The sequence below is a fragment of the Schistocerca gregaria genome, chromosome 5, assembly GCF_023897955.1.
Source record: "Schistocerca gregaria isolate iqSchGreg1 chromosome 5, iqSchGreg1.2, whole genome shotgun sequence".
Classification (NCBI taxonomy): domain Eukaryota; kingdom Metazoa; phylum Arthropoda; class Insecta; order Orthoptera; family Acrididae; genus Schistocerca; species Schistocerca gregaria.
In genome coordinates, this window is record NC_064924.1 from 284903117 (window position 1) to 284925407 (window position 22291).

The window sequence follows — 22291 nt, forward strand, 5'->3', positions numbered from 1 at the left end:
TGCTATTACATTACTGATTGTGAACATTTAAAAGCTAGATATGGGCAGAAAATTTCTCTCAAGCTCGATAATAAATTTAAAATTATTTTGCCAGAAAGGTTCAGTAAAATAATAGATAACTGGGACTTCCAATTTTTTAGAGATGGTGACATTAAACTAAAATATAAAGGAGTGAAAAAGACTAAAAATAATGATAACGAATTTCATGATCTCGAGTTCGTTGCGTAGCTTTTCGAGGCCACAGAATTGATACATGATTGGAATTTTTTTTAAATTTTTATTTTTGTAGGTCTGTTGGTTTGCATCCATTTATAAAAAAGTGTTAGTAATTAGGTGGCTAGTGTACTCAGCGTAGTTGTTTGTAAGAAAATAAAAAAAAAAAATATTAAATTATCTGCAAGTGTGCTCAGCATACCCACTTACTACTCTTAGTACTTTCAAATTACATTACTCTGATACATAAATAATAAGAGTACTTCAATACTACATGAGGTGACAAAAGTCATGGTACACTTTCTAATATGATGTCAGACTTTCTGCCGGTCATAGTGCAGCAACTCAACATGGCATGGACTCAAAGCGTCATCTAAAGTCCCCTGCAGAAATATTGAGCCATGCAGCCTTGTATAGCCATCCATAATTGGGAATGCATTGCCAGTATAGGATGTTGCACATGGCTGATCTCTCTATCATGTCCCACAGAAGTTCTACAGGATTTATCCGGGGGGATAGGGGTAGCCAAACCATTTGCCTGAATTATTCAGAATGTTATTTCATGTCGTGTTCCTTGTCTGATAGCACTGACAATTCTACGTAAATGCCGCTGCTCTCGTTTGTTAAGTGAGAGAGGTAAAGCCTGAAATATGATATTCTTGGCAAACTCTTCCACTGTGTATCTCTGAATATTGAATTCAGAGATAAATGGAATGCCCCATATGTCTATCTACAACTATCATCCCGCAGTCAAAGTCTATTAATTCCCATCGTGTTGCCATAATCACATTGGAAACCTTTTCACATGAATAACATGAGTACAAATGACATCTCCGCCAATGCACTGCCCTTTTATATCACATATACGTAGTACTACTGCCATCTGTGTATGTTCATATCGCTTCCCCATGACTTTTGTCACCTCAGTGTATAACTATAATACATTGTTTTACATTATTGGTATGAATATGGATGCCACCTTTTTGGTTCAATATTCTGAAGCCATAACATTGCACGATTTAATGCAAAGTATTCAATAAATTTGAAATATATCTAGAAGATAACGATCTCACATTCCAGTTCTCTTGCTTTTGTAGGATTTCTGTTGGGTTGTATCCCAAAGAAACACTAATTTCTGAATCGATATATTTCATACAGATGTCCACGTTACAACAAATCATACAGCAAACTCAACAAGCAAGATGGCATGGGCCGTTAGATCACAGAGTCAAAGAGCTTGCAATGGTGGAGATGTGTCATTTGTATTTACGATGCCACACAGCCCCTCCCCCCGCAGAGTGGAGCATGGTTTGAACGTAGTGGAAGGGGGGTGTGTCTGGCGATGAATGTGGTGAGAGAGATGGCAGTGATGTGATATGATTGAGGTTCTTACGGCAAGGACCACGCTGAGTGGTCAATGTAGAACTCCTGTAGGAGGTGTGGACGAACGAGGTGTCAGCCCATGTGTGAGGATGGAGCGATGTGGGCGGTTCTCCGCATGATCGGCTGGCACCATTTGAACTGTAACCCTCCCTAGGGGTTACCGCAGCTTGGAGGAACTTGTGGTTGTCCTCATGCTGGAGTGAGTGGGAGCCAGAAATCGACTGACAAACTGGGTCCCCAGTTGGGTGGGATGAATTGTTTTTCAGCAGGATGAAGATGTGGTTGTCGTCGATGAGGATGGTGACGTCCTCCACATGTTCAGGTGGGACATTGGTTTGCAGATCCACTGTGGGATTTCCGTTGGGTTTTAGCCCAAAGGAACACACTCATTTCTTCAATACTTTCAGCATTTCGCAGCCCTGTCAGCAACTGTATAATTATTAAATTCAAAATTAACAGATCTAAATACTTGTCGGCCACATCGGAAACTTCGGCAGGTAAGAACTTCAATACTTTCAGCATTTTGCGGCCCTGTCAGAAACTGTATAATTATTAAATTCAAAATTTTGAATTTAATAATTTACAGTTTCTGACAGTGCCGCGAAATACTGAAAGTATTGAAGTTCTTACCTGCTGAATTTTCCGATGTGGCTGACAAGTATTTAGATCTGTTAATTTTGAATTTAATAATTATACAGTTGCTGACAGGGCTGTGAAGTGCTGAAAGTATTCAAGTTCTTACGTGCTGAAGTTTCCGATGTGGTCGACAAGTATTTAGATCCGCAACTGAGGCTGTTAATTTTGAATTTAACACTAATTTCTGTAAGAATTGGTTTATTTTATACAGACATCCACATTACAGCAATTCAGACAGATGGTGTGGACCATTAAATCACAGGGTCAAAGAATGTGTGATGGCAGAGATATGTCATTCGCACTTGATGCCACAGATCCAGATAGCTCCAAGCACTATGGGACTTAACAACTGAGGTCATCAGTCCCCTAGACTTAGAACTACTTAAACCTAAGTAACCTAAGGACATGACACACATCCATGCCCGAGGCAGGATTCGAACATGCAACCGTAGCGGTTCCGCAGCTCCAGACTGAAGTGCCTAGAACTGCCTGCTGGATGCCACACTTTGATACTGTTGTATATAGCTGTTATTTGAGAACAGCGCAACAGCTGAAACTGCACAAAAATAAAAACATTTAACAAGTCAGTGGAAAATGTTGTCATTTGCAGTATACACTGATAAGCAAAAATATAATGACTACTGGCATCTGTGAGATTGGAAGCCATCTGGTGGGCACGCAATGTGCTAGAGAAAGTATTTAAGTGGAGCAGAGATGAATGGGAAATCACCCTAGTGAAAATACATACTGCAAATAGGGGAAATCCACAACCATAAGTGAGGTTGACAAAGGACAGATTTTGCAAGGGAATTTCTTCAAAGTTTTGAAGATAGGAGATGACGAACTGTCTGGAGTAAACCCGTGAGGAAGTAAGTCTTGCGTGGGTTGCCCAGTTGATAAAACAATTACCCGCAAAAGATTCTTAGTTTGAGTCCCAATCCAGCACACAGTTTTAATCTGCCAAGAAATTTCATGCAGTGCACGCTCCACTCCAGATTAAAAATTCATTCTGGAAGAGGCAGATTGGTATGGCTAGCACCTGGGATAGAGCATCTCCAAAAAGTGAAGCTGGTTAGCTCTACACATGCTACTGTCATGAGCACCTATGGTAAACGGTTGGAGGACAGCAAAACAACAAGTAGGCTATGGGGTTACTGATCTATAGCAGATCTGTTGACAGAGAGTGCAGGCACAAGTGTTGGGGAATGCACTGTTCAGCTCATATTGTTGAACACGGAGCTACAGAGCACACAACCCCTACATTATCCTATTCATCACAATGGCATCTAGCATTACAATTGCAATGTGCACAGGATCACGAAAATTGGACACTAGATTAATGGAAACGTGTTGCCTCATCAGATGAGTCATGTTTCTTGTTACACCAGGATGATAGTTGTGCTCTGGATACCCTGTCGTCTAGGTGAACAATTGCTCATAACAGGCACTACACCAGAGACACAGTCCGGTGGAGGCATTATTATACTGTGGGCTCCATGGGGCATGTGGTCATAACTGAAGGCATCGAGACAACTGTAAACATCGTGAGCTATACTGTGGACCACCAACATCCCTTAATGCTTGCTGTATTCCCTGGTGGCAATGGTATCTTCCAGCATGATAGCTGCCCCTGTTACAAGACCAAAATTGTTCTCCAGTTGTCTGAGAAGTATGGTACTGAACTCGTGTTAAGGTCTTGGTGACAAAATAGTGTTCTGGTATATCACTGTATACAGTGATCACTAAAATCACTGTATTTGCTGCCATGCTTGGGAGTGCAATATCTGCCTGTAGTAGAGTCACAGGCAGTCATTACTAGAAAATCATGGTAGTTTTGCAATGAATAAAATGCCTGTACTCTTATGCTGTGAGGGTCCAATGGGTCCCAATTGCTGCCCTTCCCCCTTTCCCACCCCCCAAATCCAAGTCTGACACACACACACACACACACACACACACACCTTCCTTCGATATTTGTGCCATGTCCGTTTCTAGACATTATAGTCATGAGTAATGTGCTCCTATCTCATTCAGTTTTGTATTGTTTACATCCTGAATTTTTTATAGTTATAAAAAGTTTATTCTGAATTTCTAGATTTTTCTTCCTCTGTTCCCATTCTGTGTTTTCCTTTATTTTTATTTAAGTATGAGGTTTTATTAGCATTCCAACAAAATGTGACAAAATCAGTTAAAATTAATCATGAAATTTTCACCAAACTATTGTGATAGCTCCCCCTATTATGTACAGGGACGATACCAATAACAGAAATGACACATTGGTATGATAGTACTGCTTTACTGCTCGTAACCCAACATAAGAGACATCCTCATGGTACAATATCCTAAACTGAACTAACTTATTTTGGAGTCCACCCAGGTACTAAACTCTCCTGTGTGTTTTCTCTTGTCAGAGGTGTTACTTCTGGTGGTGTCCCCAGAGAGCACCCCTACTTCCTCACCCCATACTGCTCCCTCACCCCATACCCAGTAGTGAGCAGCACTGGGATAGTGATCATTGGTGGGTGCTGTTGAGCTGTTGGTTCATGTGCAGATACATTTGACCAGATGTGTTGTAGTCAACTGCCGAGCGAAAGCAGCTGTAGTGGTTCCTGGTGTCGGGCCGTTGTGACGAAGGTGACCAACCATGGCATGGTCAGTTGCAAAGCAGGACACAGTTGCACCATTTCTTATCATGGACTGGCCCACAGCACTTGTGCGGTGTAGATGATATGATGCCAAAATGCTCAGTGGGGGTGACAGTACTGAGATTTGCTTGGTGCAGGTGGAGACAGAAGCCAAGGCACCTGGATAGGACATCAGTAGGAGGATCGGAAGCTGTCTGTATTGTGGTGTGTGATAGCTGCCACTGTGGTTCCTCAGGGGCTGTAATAGTGAGCATGCCATTTGCTGACATGCGAAGATATAATGTAGAAGCATAATCAATATTCATAGGTAACTGATATGTGTGTGTGTAAGTTGTCAAGCAATAACTCTGTTATTTGTCACATGATTTGCATGGAAGATGACTGCTACCAGATTACTGTCTATAAATTTCACTGGATGCTCTCTGGATCAGAGTCTGTCATGTCAATGTTGATGACAGCTGGCCTCTCAGAGACTGAATAAGCTCTCTGCATATTGAGAGGTGAAATATTGCATGGTTCTTTGTTCATTTCTTCTGGGTCTGTGTCATGCACAGCTGCATGTTTGCAAAGAATGCACATTAGTTTTAGATGGTTTAATGAGACCATCATTGTTTTTCTGTTGAGGATAATTTTGAATGTATGACTGTCCCATCTTAAAACTTTATACAGCCCTGAGCAGAGTGACTGTAAAGCTCGCTGGATCATACCGTCCTGTAGCATTACAAATTCAGAGTTACTCACTGCCCTGTGTAAGGTAGGAGATGAAGTACTGGCAGAATTAAAGCTGTGAGGACAGATCATGAGTCATGCTCAGGTAGCTCAGATGGTAGAGCACTTGCCCGTGAAAGGCAAAGGTCCCAGGTTTGAGTCTTGGTCCGGCATACAGTTTTAATCTGTCATGAAGTTTCACATTTACTGTTTGGTCGAATGAAACATTCAGTACTGAGCCACACTTTTGGTTTAACCATTGGGTGCACCATGTTTTGTAATTGTTCAAAAATTATGCACCATTTCAATGTTGGGACTAATGGCTGAATTTTATTCTGAGATACATTGCATAATATTTGGATGTTACTCTCAGGGACTGCCTGCCTTTCTAAGTAAAGATTGGTGGAATCACTGTTAAGTGAGTCCAAAATGGTCATGTCCTGGCTGTGCTCTTCTGCTAGTTTGTGATACTCTAGTTGTTGAGAAATAATATTGATCCATTGCAGGTAGTCTGCAACTATGTTGTCAACACCATGTCAGAGACAGATGTCTATTGTACATTGCACAGTAAGGTCAAGATGTCAGAAATGACGAGAACTAATCTCTTTTGAGGGTTACCATATGGTGAGTAGATTGTGATCTGTATGCATAATGACACGTATTCCTTTAATATCTTCTCTAAAGTATCCGATTCCTTCAAAGATGATGAATAATTCATGATCAAACATGGACCATTTTGACTGGGAGGCCATGAGTTCTTTTTGAGAATTGGAAGAGTTGAGCTTGAGCTACCACAAGTTGTTGTAAGGCCACTCTGATGATTGAATCATTGATGTCAGTCTGGGACAGTGAGCTGTCCGTCAGGTACTGGGTGGGCGTGGGCCAAAGTGGTTCCTTTTGTGAGGTAGTCTCTGGCCAGTTGGAACACTTCTTGCATTTTGTTGGTCTCTCTATTCTTTTTCTCCCTGTGTTTTCACCCTGGAGAGAGTGCAAGTGAGAGGGGCTTGTATTGTTGCTACCTAAAGCAGCAGATGCTGATAAAAAATTTAAGATGCTTAGAAGGCATTGTAGGTCATGGCAATATTGTGGAGGTGGTAATTGCTTAATGAGTTCTGTTTGTTCTGAGAGGGGTTTGATGCCTGTGGCATTTAGTACTTGTCCAGGAAAGGTCACTTTGGCTTTTCTCAGTTGTCATTTATCCTCATTTATGGTCACACATGTATCCTGGAGGGCAATGAGAACTAGTTCAAGATGCCATTCATGATCATACAGACTGACAGAAAATATTAGTATATCAGCAGGTATGAAAAAAAAAGTAAAATTTGAAGACTCTGTTAGTGAACTGCTGTCAAGTTTGTGCTGTGTTCTTTAGTCTGTAAGGCACAAATAGGGACTCAAAAATTTTGAACAGTGTGATTATTGGGATCTGAGAGATGTCATCTGAGCATGTAGGTATTTGGAGGTAAACTTTTCTGCAATTAATGATGCTGAAAATAGAGGCGTCCACTAGAGAGTGTGTAGAGTCTTGAATATTTGGAAATTGATAACTGTCTTGTATCATTCAAGCAATGGAGCTCTGTGATCACTATAGACTCTCATGGAACCATTGTCTTTCAGTGTAAATTTCCTCTGGGAAGCCTATGGGCTGTCTGAAGGATTATCTCTGATTGTAATAATTCACTGACCACTGCTTTTGTGTGGCCCATCAGTGTGCTGGTGCCAGATAGTGTGCTTTCTGGCAGATAGAGTATCATGAGAATTCGGTGCACTGTACCATTATCGATTGTATACTGTTAAAATTTTACTTTCACCTGGTTGGGTGGGGAGATGGTACACTCGTTCCATGTGCTGAGAGATGAGGCAGAGTGTGGTGTATTGACCTGTGTTCAATGTAGTGTGCTTGGGGTCATTAACTGCGTAGCTGTGGATCATATTGGAGCTGAGATGCAGTCAGTCATGGTGGGCATGTCTGAGGTAATACCAACCTCAGCTGTGCAATGTATGAGCAAAAGGCTCTCACATTACTCATCCGTATCCCCAAATGCAACAGACACATCATGTATGTATTGATGAAGTGCTGCTTTGTTGGCACAGAGCACATCCAATACTTTGAGTGTCCTGAAAAAGCTGCTGTGTCATCATTAGGTTCTCTGTCATAATAATTCACTCCTTTAGTGCATGGGAGTATGTGTCATCATCATGCTGATGCCCACTGGGGCTTGTGGTAATTTCTGATGGATGAGGTAGCTTGAGGGCAGAGAGCCACAGGACGAGTCATCTGGTGTCAGGATTCAGTAGTGTTGCATTTTCTAAATCCGCTGAAAGGCGGAAGTGCCATAGAAAGGTGATTCCTACCACTGGTTCACTCATTATGGTAATAATGAAGGTTCATAGAAGCTGTTGATCTGAGCTTAGACCCAAGCTGTAGTTAGTGTTTCTGTGAGTGCTGATATGCAAGTCAGTTTGGAGTGCAGAATTGTAGGGATGTTGTGCCAGATCTTGTTGCATTTGTGTTGTTCAGTACTATACACATGTCAGACTACATACTGAACAGGAAGCATTTATGCATGCTTTTATCAAATAAAGAAAGCCTTCCACCAAATGGTGGGAATGATGCAGAAGATGTTAAGCCAACACATTGTGAGCATTGGTGGCTTGACAAGTCCGTGTGAGCCAATGCACCTTTCGTGACCTGAGTCTAGTTACAGTAGCCACAGGGAGGCCAACCATTAAGTGTGGCACCACCAAAATAGACGTGATACCAGCAAATCTGTGATCACTGACGAGGAGGCTGGTTGTGTGTGTCTGCTGTGCAGGCTGGTGTCCTGGTTGTGGATGGTGACATCGCCGTCATGTGCTTTCATCATGGGTCAGAGTGGATTGGTACATGCGGTGTTCAACTCAGATTCAGTGCTGCATGCCTTGTTATTGTCCACAGCATTGATGCTGTAGCACAGAGAACATTCTGTCTGCCATGCATAGCTTTTTTTTTAATGTCTCTGCCTCATGAGCAGTCATGGCAAGTTGTAGTTACAACAGAAGCTTGACAATCTATAGGGTCCACAATGAAGTGACTGGCATGAGATCACATTGAGTAGTGTCTGTAGTCAGCACTACAGCTTGGACCACATATAGTTGGTGAGTTGTTCATCGTAGACTACCTTTTTCAATTGTTGTTCTGGGTGTGTAACAAGCATTGGTGAAAGGTCAATTTTGCCATTTAATATTTATTACAGTCAGGCATCACACAAGTGACATCACTGAAATATGTCTGCATGCTCTGCTTAGTGGCAAATTATTGTCACAAATCTAGAGTTATCATCCAAAATCCCCAATGAAGTCAACACACATTCTACTGTCACAGACCAAAGTGCTGACTGTTCCGTCCATAATGATGGGAGCTTGGATTGTGTGCCGAGTCTGTGAACTTTAGTATGACCTAGTTGAGGTTGCACTGATGCTGTCTCGTAAAATGGTGTAACTGATGAAGTATTCTGGATCACCAACAGTGCGGCTGTGGATCCAATTATCACATCTAGGTAGTTACGGTCTGTTGCACTCCACCATACATGGTGGTCATAATTCCTAATAGCATTCATGAAGCGGCTGATGCGATTGACGTGGGAGTCATGTTATTGTTCATATTTAGTCCACTTGTCCTGCTGAATCATGAACTGATGCACTTGGTGTCGAATCTTGTACAAAGTCCAAAAGCAGACTGTTGAATGGAACCCACTATTGTGGTGTGCTGAAGCATGTATTGTTTTGAGAAGCAACACCCATGGCTGTATTTAGTTCATCTCTGAGCACTGGCTGACAGTTATTACACTGATGATGCACATCACTGCTGCTAGTCCTTGAGGTCTTTATGGACTGATGATGTGGCGCCATCAGTGCAGGATGACTTCATTGCTACTGTGTATACAGAACAAAATGTCTCCCCATTGTGTTACATGATTGTTGCAGGTTACCTACATACTAGCTTTACCTATTTGGCACAGAGGTTATACCAACAACAGAGACAACACATTGGTGTTATGATACTGCTTTATTGCTCACAGTTCAACATACAAGATGTCCTTGCAGTATAAGATTCTAAATCAAACTGATTTCTTTGGAATCCCACCAGATATTGTACTCCACTTGGTGTATTCTCTTATCAGAGGTATTACTCATGCTGGTGTCCCCACATAGTGACTATAGTTACGTTTTCATACACTGTTATATATGGCCTTAAATGTCTGATTTATATTTACTCATTTCTTCTCCTCCTTCATAATAAAATGTCCATAATAGTGTATTGATGTATGTACAAAAGTGAAATATAATGGGCCTCATTATTCTATCAAAGCCTGTATGATAAAAACATAGAGACTGGCATCATTCCTAAAAATGAAGGAGTAGTCATTTTTGATTTTTTCCCAGGTTCTAATCACTATGGAATAGCTGCTTTTTATGCTGAACAAGCACTACAGGAAGGAATGCTGGTGAGTTATATTTTATTTAGTTTGTACTCTAGCACTAATTAAGGGAATCTTATCACTAACTAGTCATTTCCATCATTTCAGGGTATGACTTTTACAAACACATCACCACTGATGGCACCAACTCGTGCAAAGCAGGTAGGGCATATATATTGTTTATCTCTTGAGATTTATGAGTTACCCACATAATTTTTCTGTATTTTGTGTATTCATCATTGTAAATAGCAAAAATCATATAGGAAATATTCATAATGAGAAGAATATTTGCAAACCTGTGGCTATTACTGCCCAAGGATGCTTTACAGTAGTTCACTGCCATGTAGCATTCACAGAAATCATTGAGGTAGAGAATGCATGTGAGTGTTACAAATAAAGCCTTGGTACACCTGTAAAGCACAAAACAAAAATCTAAAATTATTGCTGCGTTCTGGCTGGCTGTTTGTATTGCATTCTTGAGATATTCATTAACATGGCAATTATTTTTTAATTGTGATTTCTTTTTTATAATTTATCATCCTACAATAACACAAAAATACGTAGAAGTATTGTATAACTATGTTATAAATATTTACCAAACACATTACATATTTACAGGCAGCCCTGGGTACAAATCCATTGGCACTGGCAGCTCCAGGAACTGGAGGGGATAGTATCATTATTGATATGGCCACAACTGCTGTCGCTGTGGGAAAGGTAAAGCGCTTCCATTTCAATCACAAGTTAACAAAGAAACTGACTGATGTTAAATTGTTGGTTAGTCGATTATGAAATATTTCTTCCACTTTGTTTGAAACAGGAACAGTTAAGCAAATGGTAAATAGGAACTGTGTATGTGTTACAAGCAATAATAAAATTCTTAATAATCAATTTCAGTGTTACAGTTTATTTGGTTTTGGCTTATGTTGCATATTTCCACTCCTTGTTGTCTTATGAAACTCCCTTCTGGGGCACTGAACCTAAAATAAATAAAATATTTATTAATCATAAGTGAACTGTAAGAATATTGTGTAAAGTAGATTCCTCTTTGTGGAATTATTTCTCACTGTTCAGTATATTTTATTGTAGCTGTGCCCTCCTGTGTTGTTTTGTGAGTTTATGAGGAGAGTGTGGTATGATAGGCGGGTGGGCAGTTTCCTCTCACTACAATATTAAATGCACATGAGATTAAACTACACTTTATTACAGAAACCAACTGAGTACTTAACTTCAAGGATGTCCAATCTGGAGTTCTGTGATTAACAGCAATCAATGTCTATGTCCATATTGCAACTATATTCAATGACTAATATTCCCTCAGAGCTAGCTAAAGCGTGAGGCGATGACTATCACTGTGGAAGACTTTAGCACAATGTGACATATTGAGGTGCAATGCGAACTGAGTCCCGATGCGACATACTGAGGTACTAAAAGAGAGAGAGAGAGAGAGAGAGAGAGAGAGAGAGAGAGAGAGAGAGAGAGAGATTGAGCGATTGAGACAGCTTGGTTGTCAGCAGCAGCCTATATCCAAGCTGTCCAGGGCACATTAATGGTGCAAAGCCTGGGGGCATATCTTGGTCTTCTCTTGTCATAGACCCACGTAGTTCAGCACCTGCTACGCAACATTTCCTAGTGCCAATCAGTGTGCTGGCAAAGCTATATACCAGCACACATTTACTCCTCATTGTTTTTTGTTGCTGATAATTAACATCAGTTTCCTGCAGAATTTTTTAACAAATTTTGAGTTCAAATATAATAGAGTTCCATGAGATGAAAAAACATCTGCCCACAAATTATCATGGGTTTAGAAAGCTTGACTTGTGTTAAGCTCAGCTTGCCCTTTCCTCACATAATATCCTGTGAACCAGTGATGGAGGACAACAGGTAGGTTCCATATTCCTAGGTATTTGGAAAGTATTAGACAGGATGCCCCACTGCTGGCTGTTAATAAAGGGCCAAGTGTATATTCGGTTCCCAGATATGTGAGAGGCTCAAGGACCTTGACTACTTAAGTAATCAAGCCTAGTAAATTGTCCTCAATGGCAGGTGTCCATCAGGCGATGCCCCAGGGAAATGTGTTGTTAGTGCTATATATGCGTAAATGATTTGATGAACAGAGTGAGCAGCTATATGCTACTGTTTTCATATGATGCTGTGGTATATGTCAAGGTGTTGCCATTGAGTGGCTGTAGGTAGATACAAGATGACCTAGATAGAATCTCTAGTTGGTATGATGAGTGGCAGTTTTCTCTAAATGTAGAAAAATGTCAATTAATGCAGGTGTGTTTAAAAAACAATCCTTTTATGTTCAAATACAATATTAGCAATGTATTGCTTGACACAGTTACATGGATTTAATTTCTTGGCATAAGATACAAACTGATGTGAAGTGGAATGAGCAGATGGTAGTAGGGAACACAGATGGACAACTGTGGTTTATTGGTGGAATTGTATGAAAGTGTAGCTCATCTCTAAAACAAGCCATATACAGAACAGTGGTGTGAACCATTCTGAGTACTACTCGACTGTCTGGGACCACTGTCATGTCAGATTAAAACACTGTCTCCCCCCTCCCCCCCTCTCTCTCTCTCTCTCTCTCTCTCTCTCTCTCTCTCTCTCTCTCTCTCTCTCTCACACACACACACACACACACACACACACACACACACACACACACATTTGTACACGTGTATAACAACTTCTCAAAGCATTGTTTTGCTTTCCAGATTGAATTCCAGCGGCGTAAAAAAGCACCTATTCCATCCGGCTGGGCTCTGGGCCCCGATGGTGCACTAACAACAGATGCTGAGGTGGCCTTCAAAACTGGCCTTCTCATGCCCCTTGGGGGTTCAGAAACGCATTCTGGATATAAAGGCTATTGCTTGGGTATTCTTGTTGAAGTATTTTCTGGAATACTTAGTGGTAAGTGCTGCTATCCTATAAACGTTTTCTTATCAGTCTGTGCACAACAGTGCACAGTACCTTTATGCCCTAAAGAGCTGCTCACGAAAATATGAGTTTGCAGGGGGTCATGTCTCAGGTTCTATAGATCACAGAGATAAGGGGTCAAGTGTTTTGGATAGTCTCTGTCCTAGTGACCATCTGTATACCTATTGAAGAACAAGTATACTGTAGATATCTTACAATACAGAGTCAAAATTCACACATTACATGCTTACTCAGCGAAGGAAAATTGAGCAGATTGATGGTTCTTTTGAATTATATGTGGTCTAGGGTGGCCCTTAGGCAGGTTATAAAAGTGCCATTGGTTCATGGGTGGTTCCTGAGAAAACCAGAAGTACTGATTGTGGGGATTTCCACATCTATAATTTCTATTCATGGCAAATTGTCAAAATTGTTACTGTATGTAATTAAGATGATGTTCTCAGGGGACTTGAAGCTTTTTTTTTTTATATCATTATCTGTGGCTGGTATCCAGAGATTCAAAGTTACAATATGAGTGCAAATAACATTCAATTTGAGGTATAAATGTAGTTTCAACTGATCTAGTGAACACATAATAAGGATTCTCAGTTCATCAAATAGTTCTGACATTCCCAACAATGTTTTTAATTACCATTTTGTTACTAATAAAATTTTGTAGTGTGCTGTCTGTGTAATCAGTATGTTCTACATATACAGGCTGTATTCAACTGGAAATTATTTGGTAGTGCTGCCTGATGGTGTAAGCAGCTTACAAAGATTACTTTTGTCATACAAACGTTTTTGTACTTGCATATCAAACAAACATCATATTTGTTGGTGTACTGTAGGTGTAGACTAAAAATAAAGTGAATTTCCACTAGATGAAAGAAAATTTTGTGCTAACATTATGTTATACACACTTATTTGTTGCTTATATGTGTCAAAGTATGTAAAGGTATTGAGATACATAAATAAACTGTCAAAACTTGAGTGTCCCATAGAATTCATTTTATATAAGCAGCACACTCCGCCGTAACAGGGGAAAGAAAGGAACCCTCTAAAATTGTTTCTGTCAGAGCACAACAAAGTGAATATGCTCCTATTTTAAAGACTCCTACAGAAAAGTGGGGCAGCTGTTTTAATCCTCATTCTACCTTCCTCACAAAAAATTTTTGCATGCAAACATATTTACTCTTTCTTGCATTGAAAGAGTGGCAGATAGACAGAGAGAGCAGAGTATTGCCAGTGGGAAAGAAGAAGACAGGAGATAGTGATGGTCAGTAAGAGACTGTTCCAGTAAAAGAGAAAGATTAACTGATGTTGACAGTAGCAGTGGGAGCAAAAGAGAGAGGAGACAGTGGAAATGAAAAAGAGAGATGATTGGAAATAATGCATAGGCTTAGGAGAACTGGACACTGAGCTCCGAGATCCCCCACCCTCCCTTTGACCAGCAAACCTTAACACAAAAATATTTGCCCATTTTCGCCGTCTCCTATGCCCATGTGTTAAAATTTCCTGGTTTAGGGGTTGACACTATAAGCAAACTATCCTCGACGATGTGCATGGAGAGGAGACAGTGGCAGCTGGAGAGAAAGAGAGCATATTGTAAGTGAGAAAGAAAGAGACAGTGACAGTGAGAGAGAAAAAGAATGGGACAAAGACAGTGGCAGTGGGACATACAGACAGTGAAAGCGGCAGAGAAGGAGACAGTGGTAAGGAAGAATGATTTTGATTTTGATTTGATTTATTAACCCATTTTCATCTATAGCTGCACATTGTGCAAGAGATATCTGGATTTTTTTGTTAATATTAACAGTTGTACGTATAATATACCTTTGTACATAATAACACACATTAATATATCAATTAATGATGAATACTTAAATAAATGTTGTTACGCTATATACAGAGAGATAAAATACAAATATTCTTCTGAATGAATGGGTAAACACACAAAAATTTAGTTTTGTGGGATTCATTTACTGTGTAAAAGCAGTGATCAACCAAGTATTTTTGAGAAATAGTGAGATAAGCCTCTACATCCTTACATTTATCCTCTAGCCATCCCTGTTTAGCCATTTTGCACTTCCTCTCGATCTCATTTTTGAGACACTTGTATTCCTTTTTGCCTGCTTCACTTATTGCATTTTTATACTTTCTCCTTTCATCAATTAAATTCAATATTTATTCTGTTACCCAAGGATTTCTACTAGCCCTCGTCTTTTTACCTACTTGATCCTCTCCTGCCTTCACTACTTCATCCCTCAAAGCTACCCATTCTTCTTCTACTGTATTTCTTTCCCCCATTCCTGTCAATTGTTCCCTTACATTCTCCCTGAAACTCTATACAACCTCTGGTTTAGTCAGTTTATCCAGATCCCATCTTCTTACCTTCCCACCTTTTTGCAGTTTCTTCAGTTTTAATCAGAGTCCACATCTGCCCCTGGTAATGTTTTACAATTTAAAACCTGGTTCCTAAATCTCTGTCTTACCATTATATAATCTGTCCAAAATGTGCCAGTATCTCCAGGATTCTTCCATGTATACAGCCTTCTTTAATGATTCTTGAACCAAGTGTTAGCTATGATTAAGTAGTGCTCTGTGCAAAATTCTACCAGGCGGCTTCCTCTTTCATTTCTTAGCCCCAATCCATATTCACCTACTACGTTTCCTTCTCTACCTTTTCCTACTACTGAATTCCAGTCACCCATGACTATTAAATTTTCTTCTCCCTTCACTATCTGAATAATTTCTTTTATTTCATCATACATTTCTTCAATTTCTTCGTCATCTCCAGAGCTAGTTGGCATATAAACTTGTACTACTGTAGTAGGCATGGGCTTCATGTCTATCTTGGCCAGTGGTCTGTAGTTGGAAATATCATCTTTGTTTCCTTTCTTGTATAATGGCTTTACTTTTCCTATTTTCAAACATGAAGGAAAAGTTCCTGTAGCAAAAGATAGGTTACATGGGTGGGTTAAGGGCTCAGTAATCAAGTCCCCACACTTCTTTATAAAGAAATCAGGTATATGATCTACACCTGCAGAGTGTTTTGTTTTGAGACTTTTTATTGCAACCCGTACTACTACATTTGTTGTGTACAGAAACATTGATCTGCTTGAGACTTTTTTCCCTGTTTCTGTATGCTGTTTTCTATTAGAAGTCTGCTGTAGTAGTTTCTCTACTACATTTATAAAATAGTTATTAAACATATTAGCTACTTCCTGTGGGTTACTATCAAACTCCTGAGTTATGTTGTAGCTTCTTGCAATATTGTGAAGGTACCATTTTCTAGCACAAGTTTCCTTATACCACTAGTAATCCACTTGATGCCTTTAGTGGTTTGCGTTGTTTTGGCTTTCAATGGAAAAGCAAGATCAAAATAATATTTAAAAATATTCATGAATGTCTAAAACTTATCAGAAATATTTTCTGTACTATACACTATCTCCCATGATTCTTGTTGGAGATAATTCTGGAATGTTTGTACTGCAGTATTACTGAACGTTCTGCCCACATTTGTACTCTTCCTCATATAATTATAGGATGGATTAGTGTTTTCACAAAAGCTTATAGCCTGTGCATGATGGTCTGCCAGTCCAGCTTGAGTTACAACTGATTTATATTTTGTTTTGGTACTTATTATTATTTGGTCTATGGTAGTGCTAGAATGATTTGTTTCACGTGTAGGGGAGTGGATGGCAATCTCCAAATTATTGGCTGTCCCCCCACACTCACACACACGAACCATGGACTTTGCCGTTGGTGGGGAGGCTTTCATGCCTCAGTGATACAGGTAGCCATACCGCAGGTGGAACCACAATGGATTGGTACCTGTTGAGAGGCGAGACAAACTTGTGGTTCCTGAAGAGGGGCAGCAGCCTTTTCAATAGTTGCAGGGGCAACAATCTGGATGACTGACTAATCTGGCCCTGTAACACTAACTAAAACGGCCTTGCTGTTGTGGTACTGCGAATGGCTGAATGCAAGGGGAAACTAAAGCCGTAATTTTTCCTGAGGGCATGCAGCTTTACTGTATGATTAAATCATGATGGCGTCCTCTTGAGTAAAATATTCCAGAGGTAACACAGTCCCCCATTTGGATCTCCGAGCGGGGACTGCTCAAGAGGACGTAGTTATCAGAAGAAAGAAAACTGGTGTTCTATGGATCGGAGTGTGGAATGTCAGATCCCTTAATCGGGCGGTAGGTTAGAAAATTTAAAAAGGGAAATGGATAGGTTAAAGTTAGTATAGTGGGAATTAGTGAAGTTCGGTGGCAGGAGGAACAAGACTTTTGGTCAGGTGAATACAGGGTTATAAACACAAAATCAAATAGGGGTAATGCAGGAGTAGGTTTAATAATGAATAAAAAAAAAAAAAATAGGAATGCGAGTAAGCTACTACAAACAGCATAGTGAACACATTATTGTGGCCAAGATAGACACAAAGCCCATGCCTACTACAGTAGTACAAGTTTATATGCCAACTAGCTCTGCAGATGATGAAGAAATTGATGAAATGTATGATGAGATAAAAGAAATTATGCAGGTAGTGAAGGGAGACGAAAATTTAATAGTCATGGGTGACTGGAATTCGACAGTAGGAAAAGGAAGAGAAGGAAACGTAGTAGGTGAATATGGATTGGGGCTAAGTAATGAAAGAGGAAGCCCCCTTTTAGAATTTTGCACAGAGCATAACTTAACCATAGCTAACACTCGGCTCAAGAATCATGAAAGAAGGTTGTATACATGGAAGAACCCTGGAGATACTAAAAGGTTTCAGATAGATTATATAATGGTAGGACAGAGATTTAGGAACCAGATTTTAAATTGTAAGACATTTCCAGGGGCAGATGTGGACTCTGACCACAATCTATTGGTTATGAACTGTAGATTAAAACTGAAGAAACTGCAAAAAGGTGGGAATTTAAGGAGATGGGACATAAATAAACTGAAAGAACCAGAGGTTGTACAGAGTTTCAAGGAGAGCATAAGAGAACAATTGACAGGAATGGGGGAAAGAAATACAATAGAAGAAGAATGGGTAGCTTTGAGGGATGAAGTAGTGAAGGCAGCAGAGGGTCAAGTAGGTAAAAAGACGAGGGCTAGTAGAAATCCTTGGGTAACAGAAGAAACATTGAATTTAATTGATGAAAGGAGAAAATATAAAAATGCAGTAAGTGAATCAGGCAAAAAGGAATACAAACGTCTCAAAAATGAGAACGACAGGAAGTGCAAAATGGCTAAGCAGGGATGGCTAGAGGACAAATGTAAGGATGTAGAGGCTTATCTCACGAGAGGTAAGATAAATACTGTCTACAGGAAAATTAAAGAGACCTTTGGAGAAAAGAGAACCACTTGCATGAATATCAAGAGCTCAGATGGAACCCCAGTTCTAAGCAAAGAAGGGAAAGCAGAAAGGTGGTAGGAGTTTATAGGGAGTCTATACAGGGGTGACGTTCTTGAGGACAATATTATGGAAATGGAAGAGGATGTAGATGAAGATGAAATGGGGGATATGATACTGCGTGAAGAGTCTGACAGAGCACTGAAACACCTAAGTTGAAATAAGGCTCCAGGAGTAGACAACGTTCCATTAGAACTACTGACATCCTTGGGAGAGCCAGTTCTGACAAAAATCTACCAACTGGTGAGCAAGATATATGAGACAGGCAAAACTCCCTCAGACTTCAAGAAGAATGTAATTCCAATCCCAAAGAAAACAGGTGTTGACAGATGTGAAAATTGCCAAACTATCAGTTTAATAAGTCACAGCTGCAAAATACTAACGTGAACTCTTTACAGACAAATGGAAAAATTGGTAGAAGCCGACCTCGGGGAAGATCAGTTTGGATTCCGTAGAAATATTGGAATACGTGAGGCAATACTGACCCTACAACTTATCTTAGAAGCTCGATTAAGGAAAGGCAAACCTACGTTTCTAGCATTTTTAGACTTAGAGAAAGCTTTTAACAACATTGACTGGAATACACTCTTTCAAATTCTGAAGGTGGCAGGAGTAAAATACAGGGAGCGAAAGGCTATCTACAATTTGTACAGAAACCAGATGACAGTTATAAGAGTTGAGGGACACAAAAGGGAAGCAGTGGTTGGGAAGGGAGTGAGACAGTGTTGTAGCCTGTCCCTGATGCTACTCAATCTGTATATTGAGCAAGCAGTAAAGGACACAAAATATAAGTTTGGAGTAGGTATTAAAATCCATGGAGAAGAAATAAAACTTTGGGGTTCGCCGATGACATTGTACTTCTGGCAGAGACAACAAAGGACTTGGAAGAGCACTTGAATGGAATGGACAGTGTCTTGAAAGGAGGGTATAAGATGAACATCACCAAAGGAAAAATTAAGTCGGGTGATGCTGAGGATATTAGATTAGTAAATGAGACAGTTAAAGAAGTAAAGGAGTTCTGCTATTTGGGGAGCAAAATAATTGATGATGGTCAAAGTAAGAGGATATAAAATGTAGACTGGCAATGGCAAGGAAAGCGTTTCTGAAAAAGAGATATTTGTTTACATCGAGTATAGATTTAAGTGTCATGAAGTCGTTTCTTAAAGTATTTGTATGGAGTGTAGCCATGTATGGAAGTGAAACATGGATGATAATTAGTTTAGACAAGAAGAGAATAGAAGCTTTCAAAATGTGGTGCTACAGAAGAATGCTGAAGATTAGATGGGTAGATCACATAACTAATGAGGAGGTATTGAATAGAATTGGGGAGGAGTTTGTGGCACAACTTGACTAGAAGAAGGGATCCGTTGGTAGGACATGTTCTGGCATCAAGGGATCACCAATTTGGCATTGGGGGGCAGCACTGAGGGTAAAAATCGTAGAGGGAGACCAAGAGATGAATACACTAAGCAGATTCAGAAGGATGTAGGCTGCAGTAGGTACTGGGAGATGAAGAAGCTTGCACAGGATAGAGTAGCATGGAGGGCTGCATCAAACCAGTCTCAGGACTGAAGACCACAACAACAACAACAATATGTTCATCAGCTCAGATTTTGAATTGCTTCGCTTATTAAAGTCTTCATTCAGGTCTTCACATATAAGAACTGTTTTTCGATTTGTTAGTGCTTTGTATAGTAAAGTATCAAGCCGAGTATTGAATTTTTTTAGGTGGTTAGCTGGAGATCTATATAAACATATTGCAATTAACTTGAATGTTGGAATTTGTATGCCTGATATTTCGAAATCTTTCTCAGCTGTTCTAAGCTCAGGGCGCACGTCAGTCACTTGATAGACTGCTTTTCTTCCCACTGGTTCTGTCCTAAAACTTACTTTAAAGCCAGTTTTGATGCTTTCCATAGTCAGTTCATCTTCAAGATTCTACCTGTATATTGCATCTTTTAACATCTTCGCATCTGTGTCCTCAGGGATCTCTTATAGTATCACTAAAGGTCTCAGTTTTGCAGGCTGTTCATAGATCAATATCTGTTGCACCTTTTTGCTGTTCATTATCTTTTCCATGTTACTTCATGAAGCAGTTTCCAGGATGATTACATTATTGTTTTGCTTGATCTACCTTATACAAATTTTCTCCTTGATAGGGCTTATTAAAGTCATTAGTCTTTGTTACATTATTTGTGTTACTGCGTGATTTTAGCTACAAGAACTTTTTTGGTTACATCTCTGCTAGGCGTCAAATTTTTTCGCTGGTTTTTATGAATTTTCTGTATAACTTTCATTTTATTTTTGTAGTTGTTCACCCTGCCAATTAATAATGCCAGCTCTGTTGCCTATTGCAATGTTTTCTCCTTTAATTCCATTTTCAGTTTGCTGCTTTTGCCTGTGTCATCTTTTGTGCAGAAAATTCATTTTCAATAAATGTCATCAAGTCTTCATTCCACTGTTCTATATTCACTGCTTCTCTAATTGTTGCAGTTTTCCCTTTGGCATTGTCATTTGAATTAGCTGTGTCAGTCATCACTGTTCCTTTCTGGGTAGCCATCCTGACTACATATCTTTTCTCATTTGATGTCACACATGCTGCAGTATATGTCTTCTCCACGTTAAGCTGTACCACTGACTTACATCGCTTTCTGCTGAGTTGCCAGAAGCAGTGCCACCATGTGTCAGGTGAGGCTCGCTTCACAGTGGACACGGCTTGTTGGGACAGCAGAGTAGCTGGCAACAGCAGTGGTAGTGGGCTTTTGACACAGTGCAGTAGTCCATGTGACGTTCCTCAGCTCACACAGTGCAAACACCAAGAGTGATGTCCCTCCACAATGACGGGACCAATCCCACTTAAAACTTTAAGTCATTCACCGTGCCATATTTACATTTAATGTCTCTTTGAGAAAATGTGCACTTGAATAATTGACACTTCCACTACTTGTGAGTGCACGAACCACTTGCCTAAAGTGACACTTGCCACATGAATACACCATTTAAACACAGAGCCAATGTTAAAATACAACCAATCCAGTGGCCATCTGTTACAGAGTGGCCAGACTCACATAAGTGGCTACTAAAAGTAGACTTTAAGACCCTGAATCTCGTCATGAAGATATTTTCAGTGAACCTGAACCAGGCTAGGGGTTTGGCTTTTTCGGAAGCTAGAAAGTTCTTCTCAAGATGGCCAATAAACAGGTTGGTTTATGAGTGTGCCATGTGGATGCCCATGGCTGTGCTGCAGGTCGAATACATTCCCTACAAAGGAGAAGTAGTTGTGAGTTACGATAAAGTTAGATTGAGGTAGTGACTCTGAAGCCTGAAGAACGTTGGGAAAGGTAGCATTCAGTAGTGGTAAGATCATAGGCATGAAAGAAGTTGGTATATAAGGAAGTGGCATCAATAGTGATGTGTAATGATCCAAAAGGAGGGAATGATGGAGAGTTGGTGAAGGAAGTGGTTGGTATCTTTGATGTGGGAGGCTAGTTATGAGCAGCTCATTGGAGGCTTTGTTCAGTGATGGCCAAATTCTTTCAGTAGGGATACAATAAACGACTACAAAGATGCATCCAGGATTGTGGATTTTGGGGAGCATGTAGAAGGTGGGTGTGTGGGGTGTCATAGCGGTGATGATGAAAATGGATTCAGAGGAGAGGTTCTGGAAAGGGCCTGAGGCTTTAAGTAAGGATTTGATATTACATTGGAGTTCTGGAATGGGATCACACTGACAGAGTTTGAAGGTGGAGGGTGGAGATAATAGGCAGAGGCCTTGTGCCAGGTAGTCACCACAATTTGTAGCAACAGTGGTGAAACCTTTGTCTGCAGGTAGAATGTTTAGGCTAAGATTTGTTTTGAGGTTGTCTATGGCTGTCCTTTCTTATGCTGAAAGGTTGGTGTTCTGAGGAAGATTTG

At 40.1% G+C, this 22291-nt stretch overlaps 1 protein-coding gene across 2 annotated transcripts in view; it reads left to right on the top strand.

The window, feature by feature from the left end:
* Window positions 1–22291, top strand: part of LOC126272449 (uncharacterized oxidoreductase YjmC-like) — a 179178-nt gene that overhangs the window by 33745 nt on the left and 123142 nt on the right. For both annotated transcript variants that reach the window (XM_049975325.1, XM_049975326.1), the window contains exons 4-7: window positions 10011–10072; window positions 10154–10207; window positions 10664–10762; window positions 12772–12967. In XM_049975325.1, the coding sequence (XP_049831282.1) occupies window positions 10011–10072; window positions 10154–10207; window positions 10664–10762; window positions 12772–12967 (411 nt within the window). The remainder of the gene's footprint in view (window positions 1–10010; window positions 10073–10153; window positions 10208–10663; window positions 10763–12771; window positions 12968–22291) is intronic.